Raw genomic sequence first — 14,772 nt, forward strand, 5'->3', positions numbered from 1 at the left:
AATATCCGTTCTAAAATGATTAACAAAAAATTGTTCCTAAATAAGGTCCAAAATCGTTCCTAAATATGTCCACAGATTCCTGGTTCACTTTTCAGTTACTATATCTCAACATCCGGGGACACTGACTAATTCCAAACTTAAACGCATAAAAATACTTTATATATGTGAACATATCTAGCGGTCCGATCTAAAATCACATGATTTGATGGACAGTTACATCGTTTTTAACCTCGTTGATTGTGTATCAGATATATCTCAGTATCCGTATAACAAAAATGTCCAAAACTTTATAAAATATAGTATTTTGTCGATTTAATAATATCCGACAGTCTGATTAAAATTTTAACAATTTGATTAGGTGATCCAATACAACAGTATAAGATGCTACTTACATTTATGTAAGGCTAACAATCTTATATACAGAAATATACTTGATCTTTTGAACATGTATCAATTTAATTCAAAGTATTATATGTTTCCAAAGGCCTTAATTAATTTATGGTTTACTTTTCTTCTGATCATTAACATGTCTGGGATGATTTTTCTATATTTTTTATTTTCTTAGGAAAAATAATTTTCGCACACAATTAATAACGATTTTTTAAAAAATAGGAACAATTTTATTAAAAACGTTCCAAAACGACGTTGGTTTTGGATTAAATAATATCATTTTTATTTTTAGAATGATTTTAAAAATAAGAACAATTATTGTTAAAAGTGCTCGTAAACTGAAACGATGTCATCTTGGTTATTTGAAATTATTTTTTAAAAAATGCTTGTTTCAAAATCCGTTCCAAAAATTAATATATATATACAACACTTAGCAAATCTTTTCTTTTCCTTCTTCCCTCACTCTCGTCCTCTCTCTCTTTTCCCGACTCTCGCCTCCCTATGCCGTCCGCCGCCGTCGTCACCCCTTTTTCGCCACTAGTAGAGGTAAGTTACCGCTTTATTTTTTAATATATTTTTGTAATTTTAAAAATAGTTTCAAAAATTTCCAATTGTAAAATTTTTCTTAATTTTCTGGGTTTTAAAAAAGTTTCTGTAAGTTTTATAAATATTTCTAATAGTTTTCTGTAATTTTTTAAAATTTTAATACATTTCTGAAATTTAAAAAAAAAATCATAATTTTTGGTAATTTTAATAATTTTCTGTAATTATTATAAATTGTAATAATTTTGATAATCTTAGAAGTATATAAAAGTTTTTAAAAATTTAACAATTTTATGTAATTTTTAACATTTTTCATAATTTTCTATTTTTAAAAATAAAAAAATTCTGCAAAAAAATTTATTTTATGTAATTTCTGCAATTATAGAAATATATATATCACACTGAAATTACGTCATATTTAGGAATGGTTGTTGTAATATTCCACCATATGCGTATTTAAATCATTTTAAATTGTACCTCATTTTGAAATAAATTTACTAACTGTCATTTTTTTTACATCAATCATCTCATATATAGGAACAGTCAGCTCAAAGTGTCCCTAATTTTCATAATGTGTTCCAAAAAGAACTCTAATTGTTTACCGTTACAAGTACGGGATCGGTTTTAGGAACATAAATTCTAACTGTTATTTTAGAGCACCATTGATAATGATTTGACCGTACCAAAACAATAACACATCAAATATGAGAATCATGACGTGATCCGCCACTATCCGTTCCTCATTAGTACCCATATCCATTCTAAATGCAGAACGGGCTCTAAAAGATTGTCCAAACCGTATCAAATTCCACTTTCTTTTATTTTGTAGTGGGTGGCCATGGTGGGGGTGGATTGGAGGGTTAGGGATAAAATTTATGAATTTATACCTATAAAATCTTGACCGGAGACTTTAAAAATAAAGGGTATCAATATAAAGGGTATCAATATAAGTATTTGATTAAAAATAAAAATGAAAATAAAAATTAACTCGTATTGTTCAATTCTTCGAGTGAGTTTTATTTTTTTCCCCATGAGGGAGTTTACGAACATTTTTTTTTTTTTTTGTCATGGGGTTTCTTAAATATTATTGAACTTTCACGGGATAAATTACATTAAAACCAAACGTTTGATCAAACATGAACTCTTTGAATTCATATATATTGAGATCCCACTATTCAATCTAGAGTCTTGCCCTAATTGTGTTGTTTTCTTGTTCACATGAATGGTAATTAAAATAACTAAACTTTTTTCACATGATTTACCACTTAATTAATTAATGGTGTTGAGTCAAATGTGATAAGAAAAGGGTACCCCTTTTTACCTAAAAGTGCAATCCCTTTTTTGCTACTCAATAATGTATGTAGAAGAGTTGAGCTAATTTTGTGTGGAAAATGTTTGGTAGATCACATCCACATGCATCATGCACTACACATGAAACTTCAGCTACTTTTTCTTATCAAGGGAAAGGGATTCTTTTTCCCAATTAATTCTTATCATGATAGCTCAAGTTCCTAACTTGTATTAATTAATTGGGATAATTATACTTTTTATTTACAGAAATAGGGGTAGTTTGTGTAATGATGTTAACATTTTTGGAACTATATGTGTAATTTTTCAAAAGGTAAGGCAGTTTGTGTAAATGATATTAACATTTGTGGTGGTGTATATACGTAATTATCCAAAAAAATAGAAACAATTTATGTAAACAGACCATAAATCAGAAGATGTAAATGCAATTATTTTTAATTTTACTAATGTTGCTTTTATGGGACAACTAGGTGCATAAATTTTGTCACATGCTAGTGCTCTATTGGTAATTTATGCTTAAGCAATAGTTTGGAAATCATACTAGCTAGGCCAATTGATATACACTTCTTGTGTCTTAGTTTGCCAGTCCCTTATTAAGTATACGGGAAAAGTATTATTTTAGTCCGCTAAATATGCCTAATTTTAATTTTAGTCCGAAAACTACGTCCGTTTTTGTTTAGTTCCAATAACTTATGAAATTGCTTAGTTTTAGTACTCTGGTAGATTTTCGGATAATTTTACCCCTATGCAACTTTTGAAAAGCAGTTTTAGCCCATATGCACTCATAAGGGTAAAATTGTCCGAAAATCTGCCAGAGGACTAAAAGTAAGTAATTTTATAAGTTACTGGACCTAAACGAAAATGGACATAATTATCGGACTAAAAGTAAAATTAGACATACTTAACAAACTAAAATAATATTTTTCCCTAAGTATACATCGCTTCCTCACATCTTCCCAAAATTATTAAGTATACATCTGCCGCTAAATGCATCTCTTATTTAAACGTCTTATAAATAATGTAATAGGAAATTGCTTTCGTGTCTCTAAATCCGCCTCTGTTTTATCTCTATCTATAATTTTTCGTCTCTAAAACCCTATTTTCCTGTGTCCATAATTTTCATATTTCAATACCCTATTCTCTTGTAATGCTTGTCTCTTGACCTAAAATCTAAATTCCAACCCTCTATCATAGAACATGTGAGTTTGGAAGAACAGAAAAGTGTAAATTCCGGCAGCCAACCCCAACCATATATGCACTTGTTGGGCACCTTTCATTACATAAATAATTCAATCACATACAATTGTAAGAAAAACCTAATTGAATGAGACCAAACACTTAGTAAAATAACCTAATTGAACTTTTCTTTTAGGATAAATTGCATTGGTACCCCTCATGTTAGGTTTAATTACACTAACATCCTCTGTCGTTTGTAAAATTATAAATACATCTCTCGAGGTTTTAGTTGTAATTACAAATACATTTCTTGTTGAATGACGAAACTTTTCACAAAACACACCCTAGATGCATTACTCTAACACCAAATCAAGGTATATACCTATCATTTTATGACGAGCGAGTAGAGGGTGTTTGTATAATTAAGCTTAATCGTAGGGGTATATGTAATTCTTTCTAGGGTTGTACCTAAAAGGATCGCATTCTTGTCCGAATTGTACCTTATATGTACAACATTTACTTTGCAATGCATTTCCTAATTCATGGTATAAAATAAGAACCTAATTTTTCTTAATAAGATTCGATTGATTATTACGTCGTCCAAACTCATATACTAATTCAATATATTGATTTTTCTAAATCAACAAACATATTCCAAAGAAAGCAAACAAATGAATTTTAAAAAAATACACTATTATAAAAAGTATATTACACATAATTTTAAAAAGGTACTGAAAAGTATACGTGGTTTTGAGAAATATGAAATTCTCATATTATTTTTTAAATATTAAAAGACGATACAATATTCCAAAGTTTATTTTATGATAGATCAAAAATTTAATAATTTATAATATGCAATAGGGGTGAATAGCAATTTATCTTCCTGTAATATTGCAAATAAAAAAATTACTTTCATATGAAAAAAAAAAATGCAATTTACCCCATGTGCTTTCTAAATAAAACAATTTACCTTCCTGTTTAAGGAGGTAAATTGCTTCATTTTAAAAAATACAGGGAGGTAAATTATTGTATTTTAAAAAATACAGAAAGATAAATTGCAATTTATTTTTCATAGATAGATAATTTGCTCATTTATAATATCACAAGAGGTTGTTTACGTTTTTCCTTACGTAATAAATACTGAATTTACCATTATTGGGCATAAGAATGTTGAGGATTAATTAATTTAGACTTTCAGTTTATTTGAAATGACATCATATATTAATTAACACAAAATTCCAAGATTTATAATAGCAAAGATTTTGAATTCGAATTTCATTGAGATATGTCTCGTTTATAAAACCTTGTTATTATTCTTATTTTATTAATTAACATATCAATTATAGATAAATTGCAATTGGCACGTACTCGATGTACATGTATAATTATATATTTTTATTATATCTATTTAATTGAATAAAAAATAAATATAAAATAGATAATTGATCAAAATTAATAAAATAAACAAATTTTAGATATGCATGTATTGATGGTTACTAAAAAAAACACTTATTAATGAAAAAATAGTTATTTGTGGTAGAAATATGCATAGTTAATTGCATTTTAGACGATTCAAATTCTTTTTTTTTTTTTTTTTGAAATAAGAGCGATGAACTATTATTAATTGAAATAAATTGATTATAATTATTCTTGTTGAATATCAATATTTAACGAAAACCATTACCACAATCAATAATATCAGATAAACTAAATCTAACCAACATCTACTATTACAGTAGAAACAAGACCTACTATTCAGTAGAAACAACATTTCGCGCATAAGACGGGGTTCGAAGAGGTCATGAAGCTTCAGTTTCGCCAACTCAGTTAGACTTCATTGACTATTAAATGATTCACGTTTGTCGACCATAATAGTTAACAAGTAGTATAAATTTATAAAATAATGGGATTATAACTATTTAATTAAAATCATATAATTGTTGCACACACACATATATATATGTATGAATATTTGTAAATAATTAGAGGTATTATTAAATATGTGATGCACATGTGATAGCATATGCTGTGTTATTAAATGTAAAGACAGCCAAACATTAGACAATTGTTGGAATTCCTACCAATTTCAACCCAAACAGCTGCCTTCATTTCTGTTCTCTCAATCAGAATGGCCACCAATTTTCCACTTTTTATATAGATACCCCTACTTCTCACATAACAGTTATAAGGATAATTACCATTTTCATCCCTATATTTAGCCATTAATTTGTTTTTGGTCCATAATCTTTCTTATATTCAATTTTGACACTTTGGAAAGGAAACCGGCCATTTCTCCTGCCTTTCCAATTTCCTCATTTCTTGGGCATATTAAAAAAAGTGATATAAAGGGTGCCAAAAAGTGAGTGCAACCTGACAACGGGCGGGTTTGCCTGATCACAGACCTGCCTTGAATTGCCCCGTCCTGCCTCTTTAAAACCCCGATGTCGCCCCGCCCCATCAAAAATAATTTAATTAAGGGATAGTCACACTCTCTTTTCTTGAGATTTGATATAATTGTACGTAGGTCCTTCTATATTTTGAGAAATTACATATAGCACCCGTAAGGTTTGCTTCCGTCTAATAGATAAGTCACTTCATTAGTCAAAATTCACCGGAATTTTTTGATATTAACAAAAAAATGAGGAAAAAAATGTATATTTATCCCTAATTGACTTATTTTCGATTTATTGCAGGTCAGATAAATTTTTTTATAATCAAATTACCTTCATGCGTCTTCATGCGTTAATACATGTGTATGAGATATATTTTCACCACTATAAGGGTAGCTTAGTCTGAAAAAATTATTTGACCTGCAATAAGTCAGTAATAAGTTAATCGATAGTAAATATCAATTTTTATTTAGTTTTTTTTGTTAATATTAGCAAATTTATTGAATTTTAATTAACGGAGGGACTGATTTGTTAGACGAAAGCAAACTTCAGGGGTACTAGATGTAATTTCTCAAACCATAGGGAATCTATATGTAATTACACCAAATCTCAAAAGAGGGGAGTGTAATTATCCCTTTAACTAATGGATTAATTGAATAAATGGTGAAATTAAAGATGAAATTAGAAAAATTATTTTTTGTTTTGTTCTTAATTTTTTATTTTATATAAGTGTCTCAAATTATATATTAAAAATAACCATCATTTTAAATGTAGATAATTTTAATAAGGCAGAGTTTTTAATTTAAAATGAATTGTATATGATAAAGTATATGTTTATCTAAATTATTATCTTTTTCACAAAGTAATATCATTTTACAATTTACAATGAATTATATAATACAAAAACTACATTCAACTAATATTTTAATTTTGTAATAAATAATATTATTTTAGGCTTAAATACCTTAACATACATTCATCCAACTTATTAATTTTTCTCATTAGTTAATGTTTTATTTTTTCTATTTCATATATAGAGTTTGATATATACAAACTTATTTAAGAATTTACGTATAATATTATAATTTTTATTATTAATATATTACATATGAATAATAAATAATAAAAAGTGTATAAAATATGAGTTGGCGGAGTCTAATACAAAACTCATACCCCGTCTTGGATCTAGTTAGGTCCCAACCCTTAGCACCTGGACCCACCCTGAACCGTAAATTGATAAAAAAAAATCCCTCCGTTAGATTAGACGGTCAATTAACGATCAAAATTAATTTTGATCAATTAAGAAAATTTAGGAATTAAAATTGATGAAGTCGGAATATGAAGTATCAAAAGTAATTTAGTGAACTAACTATGGGCCAAAAATCAAAATTATCCCAAAGTAATTAATACAAATATTTAGATATTTGATGAGATTAGAACTACAAATTTCACACTTATGAAGCTTTGACATCTTAATTTAGATCAATGGACAAGACTTCACGTCTATATTCTTATAATAATAGGGTTAGTTAAACTTTGATCATCTCTGAAAATGTGATATTATATTTTTTTTTAAGAAAAGTTTCAAAATTTTACTTACAATTCCTCCAATAATTCTCTATTTTATTAGAATTTAGATTAAAATTACTGACATTAAAATTTTAATTTATCCCTCATTTAATATTTTCACGTAATATTCTCATTCATCTATGCCTACTTTCTATCAAATGATTACAATTTGATAGCAATGTCTTATTACATTTATACCCTTGAGTTCATATATATTTTATTTATCGCCTTACAAGTATAAAATATTGCATGAGATGTTAAATAAAAGCTAAAAATTAAAAATTTATGTATTATTTTTTGTTGACATAAACATTTTTTATCCAACCCTAACAGGAAAGAGTCAGGTGTTATCGGTGGATTTTGGAGGGGGTGTAAGCGTAATTTTAAAACTTTGAGGGAAGTGTTGTTTCGTATTTTAAGAGCATGTCAAAGTATAATTAACCCATAATAATATCTTTTCCTATTCTTACAGTTCTTCAAAAAAGAAATAATAATTTTTCACTACAAATAAAAAAGAAGATTAATGACAAAAATGAAAAAGTGACGTTTTAATATTATCACTAAGTGTATATATATATATATATGTATATATATATACATTTAATGACAAGAATTTTTATTTTATTTAAGTAATGAATTTCATAGTTCTAATAGTGATCACATTTACTTTGTAACAATTGTCATTAGCAAAAATCAGTGATAAAAAAGCTGGGTAAAGTCGTTAATTAAAACAATTATAAACACATCTAAGGCGACGATTTAGTGATAATAAATAATTGTCGTTATTATATTTGCATTGCAACTAAATTGTCATTATAAATATATCGTTTAATGACAACTTTCTATTCATTATATCAAGATAAAATCAAAATATATATTTTTAATGGTAGTTTTAAAATTAATATATAATATTCTATCTATAATATTGAAGTGTTTTTAAATCTTGAACCAAATAATGGTTGGGAAAAATAGAAAGGAATTTAATGACCAAACACTTGGCTTTCAACACTTTATCCAAAAAGGGATAACTGCAGCCCCACTTGTGTAGTGTTATTACCTCATAAGAAAGATGGAACTTTTTCCCTTTTTTGCTGCCTTTGTTCTGAAAAGAGGAAAGAGTAATGGCTTCAGGCATTGAGGGTATTTTCTACAAGTAGAAGCTTCTTGCACTTTTCTCATCTCTGTTTGTGTTGATTCTTTGTCCCGTTATCATCATGCTATTGTATTTGCCTCAAAATTGAATCAAGCCTTTTCAATTCGACGATTAGAGTTGTAATAATCTGCAGACGGGTAGAGCACTCGCTTATTAAAATTGATAAAGTCTAAAATAAAATACGATCTCATTTGAAGTTCTGTATCAATCTAATATGAACGTCGTCGCAGAGAGATGGAGTCTATTAGAGTAATTGAGACGAGAATACGAAACTGGTAAAAGAACACTACCAAACAATCAAAGTCATCAAGGCATGATCCGATTATCCTCTTTATCAAATATGATTTTCCCCACACGAGAAAAGTTGTATTGTATTGTTAGATATACAACACTGTCAACATGACCATAGCAATCCCATGAAGCAAACATTGGTGAGTTGCCTATTTAAGGCTGTGCTTGCACATCAACTTTATCCCAAGCACATCTATCACAGAACAGATAACTCACAAAATCCTTTTTATCCTCTTCACCTCTACAGGAAATTTTGCACTTAACAAATGGCCTCAGAGCTATCTGCTACTGTACCTCAATCGTCACTTACCAACATGGATGAATTTGAAGGGCTAGAAGTGACGGAATTTGACCCAAACACACTCCAGGAGCTGCTATACGAGCCCGCAGAGGAACTAGAGAGCGGTGCAGCATTCATGCAACCTAAGGAGGTTGACGGGACAAATCTCAGTCCAACAGTGGAGAATTACTGGGTTCTTGAGGATATCAAAGACGATGTCCAAGATTTCAATTGGCTCTACATGGTGGAGGAAACAGCTCCACCATGCAATGATTTGGGAGCTTGGTATGAAGACCAATGCATTGAAGAATTAAGTGAAACTTTTGTAATGGGAGATTATTCACTTTCCCACAATGCAATTCTGTGTGATGAAATTGGGTACATAGGGTTGTGGCAAGAGAATTAGCACTGGGAATCCATGTTTCATGAATCAAACCAGTAAGCAAATTACCAAGGATTCTTCAAAAGGCACCTTATTCGAGTCTAGCAAAGATCAAAATAAAGAGAGAATTTATGTCACTAGATAAACCTTCATTGTTTGCTCACTTCTATTTTATATGGTAAGAATCTAATTCTCATGATAAGTTTTGCTGCAATGCAATCAGGTCAACTACATCATCCACACCGTAGCCTGTGCTCCATGCTCTAGTGAAATGGCAACTAAAGAGCCACAAGTAAATGGATACAAGTGACTAGGCAATATCAGTAAGATGAATTATAAAGTACAACATTTTGGTTTCAAATGGGAACCAGATTCAGTATTAACTTATAAACAACAGGGGGGGGGGGGGGGGGTGCAAGTTTATCGCCTTTTCAGTTATTCTTGAATTTACTTGAGAAAAAAACGTTAAAAATTCCAGACTGCATACCTCCAAGGAAGCACGGAAGGCAGAAAGAACGGAGAATATAATCCGGAGGAATGTAACTGTTCTGAGTACAAGTCAGATATCTTTGTGACCAACATTAAACTTGGCGATGAAAAAACCTATAGTATCAAGTTCGGAGGAAGGATCAAATCTCTGAACAAGATCTTCTTCACCAGGTCTTAACCATTCCCTGAAAAATGAAAAATTAAATCAGTTTCCTGCTTCAAAAATTAAAAGTTCAAAAAAGAAAAAGTAGAGAAGGATAGCATACTACTTGGGCTGTGAAAAGTATGCTGTGGAGATGTTTATAAATATTATATCAAAATTTTAAATGCTAAGATATCATATGTAGGAAACTGCTTCGTGAATTTTAAAATTGTAATGATGCCAACAACAAGAAATTCTTACTAAACGAACTGTTCTTGTGGATATTTGGACACGAACGCTACAACAATATTCTCAATTGTCTTAACTTCAGAACCCAACTTTTCATGAATCAAGATGACATCGGTATAGAGTTGACCTTGTGCAGTGAACTATATCATAAATCTAAACTTTAGTTCAGTTGAAAGATTATTCAGATTTACCATCTTCACACTAGTTATGAGTTTATTGTAGAGGAACGTAATATCACTCTTCTGCTCAAATATCTAAGGCGAAGAGTTATAAGATATATAAAAGATGACAAATAGAAATCAGACACGAGTTTCTAGTACTTGAACATCATGTTGCCCCATCGATACAGCTTGCTGTTCATTAGATTCAGACAATTCCAAGAATAGGATATTCAGCTTAAGTTCACAGTTAACCTCAAATCCTGTTGCATTACTATAGAACAGGTGGTGGCTTCAAAAATAGAACAGGTTAAGTCTCAGCTCGTTGGTAAGGCTTCCACTGTGATGGGATGAGAGATCACGCTAGGTTTATACCCGATTGAGATGTTTGAAACTGAAGGATGAAGATTGGCCTGGTTTTCGCCTTAGTTTTAGGTCATATAAAAGAAATTTTTTACCCTTTATATTGATTCCTACGGATTGGATAAGAGACAATTCTTGAATGAGGGATGACTTGAAAAAGAAAAATGGGTACAGATCTCCGGCGGGAATGATTTGGAAGATCCAAGACCAAAAAAAAATAGTGGTATTTCCTAGCAACAACATGATGGAGGCAGTCAATCAATATGGATTGATCCTAAATCTGATTCAAATTCAATGCAGTACTAGTACCTATGGGTAAATAAGAAATGTATTGACCCAATTCTTTTTAATGAATAGATCCGACCACAACTTCGAATATCGAAGTCAAAGGGATCAAATAGGCCTGAATCATAGAAGCATTTATCGAATTTGAACCGAGAGATCCATGAAATGGGATCCTATTGCATATAGATACAAATGGTCTCATATTAGCCAATAACCTTACCTTGCCTACGATCCGTGGGGACTAAAGTGAATTAAACCTTTGTCTACTTTATAGGGGCAAATAAGTTGAGTATCTTACTTTTCTGAAGTAGAAAAAAGCCATGTAATAGCAACTTTGAGACAAAGGATAATACCTTACTCCAGCTCGGATAAGATACTCTCGCTAGTATAACATAGTATAATATATGCCGCTAGTATAAAATATTATAGTAGGCCAGAACCAGTAGTATATAGAAAGCCAGACCTATTGTGAATTTCTTTGAAAAGAGAATATATAAAGTGTGCAGTGAGGAAACAAGCAACGGATGAGCGAGCTAGCGCAAAAGCGGAGTTAGGAGTGCATCCGTATCTTTGCTAGGTAGCCAGTCTTTACAAGTCCCATAAAGTTTTCTTACTCCAATTTTTCTATTCAATTTCTAATTAGGGATTTTCAGGAGTTTTTTTTCCTTTAAGAAATATGATTTCAATGTTTGAAATTGATCTTTTAAAAATATGATTCTAATGATTGAAGAAATTAAAAATATGATCCTAATGATTGAAGAAATTATGTTGCTGGCATCCTCACTTCTCTAAGTTCCATACGGAAGAGCAGATTATTCTTTTTCCTCTTTTTTTGTGACTCGCACGCAATTGTCTGGACTGCAAGCTTCTTCCAGTTTGCAGGAGATAACTAATCTCAGGATGAAGGAAAAAGCGGAACTGGATCTTTTCAATTGGGAGTGCAAGGTGCACCAAGTTGAGTAAGTAAATATAAAAGACCCAATGGGTGTTTAGATTATATCTTGAATTAGTTCTGCATAACTGGCTAATCTCTCAAGCATGCCCTCATATTTATCATCTTTTACTGCTACTAGAGGTTGGCAGGTCAAATACTACTAAACATGCCTCCATATGTTACATGGGTAAGCCGAACTAAGATGGAGTTATCTCATTCTCAACCGAATTCAACTTGATACAAAAGAAGTAATTTGACATCAAGTGGTGGATGAAAGAACTTACTCCTGGTATCCGTCAGAAAATTGACAGCCTCCAACAAGGCCATGTCCCCCTACTTTTGGATGCTGCAACCAATTAACAAACAGATGCAACAATCAGTAATTTATCAAGGCTGACTTATGTAATTGTTGTCTTGCTCAGAGTGTACCTACCTGTTTCTAAACAAAGGGAAAACAACCCCAACTATCATAAAAATTTTCAGCATGTCCCATGCAAAATAAAATCATAAAAGCAGCCCGATTAAGTCTTTGCAGAGTTATTAGGAATTTTCGGTAGTTGCAAAATTAAGTAAGCTCAACTACCCAAAATTCTAATAGTTGGATAACTTACAACTCCGAATTTTGTGATCTAGAACTCAAGTAAGCCTACGAAAATCACACTGCTATTCAACTTCAGGATCCTTTTCTCATTGTTTTATGTTTGACGGCTGTAAAGTAAGCTCAGTTACAGGAGCAAGCTGTCCACTTATAGTGGGGCAAAGGTAGGAATTGAAGTACAAAAATCCCCCGTGTACAGTATTGGAGACAAAAATCCTCCGGTACACAAATGACAAAGAAAGAGCAACTATATAAGCGAGTCATTTATATTTTCATAATCATGCTACAAGGTAGACAGGTGAAAAACTAAAGTCTAGAACACAATCTAAGAAAATGGAGACATGAACAGCACGAAAACAATTTTTGAGTCCACATATATGGGGGCTATTGACTCCATCAATAAGGTGGTTGTACATGATGGAACATGAACAACTTATCCACCGCTGGATACAGACACATGGGAAAAACTACCAGCAATGATCACGCAACTCCAAACACACAAAGCTGACTACCCAATAACAAAAAAATTTAACATTCACTGATGCTTCAACAAATAACAATTTGGATTTATAATCTGTATAGACCTTTAACCTTAGAGCTAACCTGTGATGCCAATGAGAGAAACTTGTATGTGTCCAATGCATATCTAACCAATGCTTCATTTTCACCTGGGTTTATTGTACACCTGCATGTTTAAAAACACTTTGGAGTTATTTTGTATTCATATATGCGGGGTCGTAAATCAAGAGACACCATTCAATATTCACTTTATTGATTATACCGGGGATCCTGCTGCTGACCCCAGCAAAGCATGGGATAAAGCTGAGTCTTGTATAATCAACAATGAACCTAATAAGATCCATGGAAGTATGCTATGCAACTTTTTGTGGGCTTATGATACATGAAGGGACTGCCTGAGATTTAGTTCTAGCAAATATCAACAATTCCTAAGAATCAAGGAGTGCTGATAAATCCAGAGCCTATTCCTGAGTGACCTAAGACAATTATCAGGGAAATGGTGGAGGAACACATCCTATGTCATCCACAATCACCAGGAAGTGCAGACAAAAAGAGAGGAGGCAGTAGGAATTAGAATTGATATGCATATCAGGCATGGAAATTTTTTTTATATTAATAGCTTAAAAAAGAGAATAAAATATGAGAGAAGAGCACATATATGCAACATGTCAATAAGAATGCTTACGTTGAGTACACGATAACTCCGCCAGGGCGAACAAGTTGCACAGCCTGGTCAAACATCCGCCTCTGGTACTTGGCATGTGTTCTTAATGACTCAACTGTATCCTACAAATAAGAACAGGTGAAGAGATGGGAAAAGTCAGCGCCGGTCAAACAACGGAAGAACACATTCTTTCAAAATGTATAAAGCAAACATGAGTTTCTAATCCAACAAGAGTGCTTCTGCTGCATTTTAGGAAATACAACCATTACTTTCATATGCAAAATGTGTGAAGTATGAGATGTCAACGTTGGACATCAACAATTTTTAAATTGAACTGCTTCTATATATGTTCAGAAATTTGACTGTATAAAATCTCAAACCCAAGGTATCAGCTGCACAGGAGGAAAGGCCGATGTTGGAACACCAGAACAAGACATTGGTGTCAGAAAAAGTGCCATAAATAATCAATTAAGCAAGTTAAGATACCCGGAACGAGAAAAACTCAGCCGAGTAGAAGACCAAATAACCATTTATCAAGAAGATGGTAGAAGTTTTGACCACAGTACTACATATGAGCCCCATCTACAAAGGTAGTGACTAGTGACACCATGGATCACATATCGTTGAAGCCATCCTTGCTAACAAAAGATGAGTTTAAACAAGAGTTCCAGACAGAAAATTTATTTGAGAAAAGGAAGTAAAACTAAAAGAGGTCAGGATTGGATTTAATTAACTTTAGAAGTCCAATGTAATCTTAGCACATGTTCCTCGCTTTCAATCTAAACTTTCTTTTTCTCCAGCTCACTAATTCCTATTATCAGAGCCAATAATTCCTTGTCCAATAATTTATCTAAGGATCAATTCATTACCAGGCAGGTGGTGAAAGAGA

The 14,772-nt window shown here is 31.5% G+C and overlaps 2 protein-coding genes across 2 annotated transcripts in view; one reads left to right on the forward strand and one right to left on the reverse strand.

Moving 5' to 3' along the window:
• LOC105178714 lies at positions 8,720–9,626 on the forward strand. Its single transcript, XM_011102244.2, has one exon. The coding sequence runs from the start codon at positions 9,087–9,089 to the stop codon at positions 9,504–9,506; it is 420 nt and encodes a 139-aa protein (XP_011100546.1). The 5' UTR covers positions 8,720–9,086; the 3' UTR covers positions 9,507–9,626.
• Positions 9,864–14,772, reverse strand: part of LOC105178715 (putative methyltransferase NSUN6) — a 15,700-nt gene continuing 10,791 nt past the window's right edge. Inside the window, 4 exon segments of the mRNA XM_020699425.1 lie at positions 9,864–10,156; positions 12,387–12,448; positions 13,304–13,385; positions 13,905–14,005. Coding sequence (XP_020555084.1) covers positions 10,042–10,156; positions 12,387–12,448; positions 13,304–13,385; positions 13,905–14,005 — 360 coding nt within the window. The 3' untranslated portion in view covers positions 9,864–10,041.

This window comes from Sesamum indicum, linkage group LG16 (assembly GCF_000512975.1).
Source record: "Sesamum indicum cultivar Zhongzhi No. 13 linkage group LG16, S_indicum_v1.0, whole genome shotgun sequence".
Lineage (NCBI taxonomy): Eukaryota > Viridiplantae > Streptophyta > Magnoliopsida > Lamiales > Pedaliaceae > Sesamum > Sesamum indicum.

Bases quoted from the DNA above. Each gene is read 5' to 3' on its own strand.
- LOC105178714 (XM_011102244.2), top strand. From the start codon at position 9,087: ATGGCCTCAGAGCTATCTGCTACTGTACCTCAATCGTCACTTACCAAC.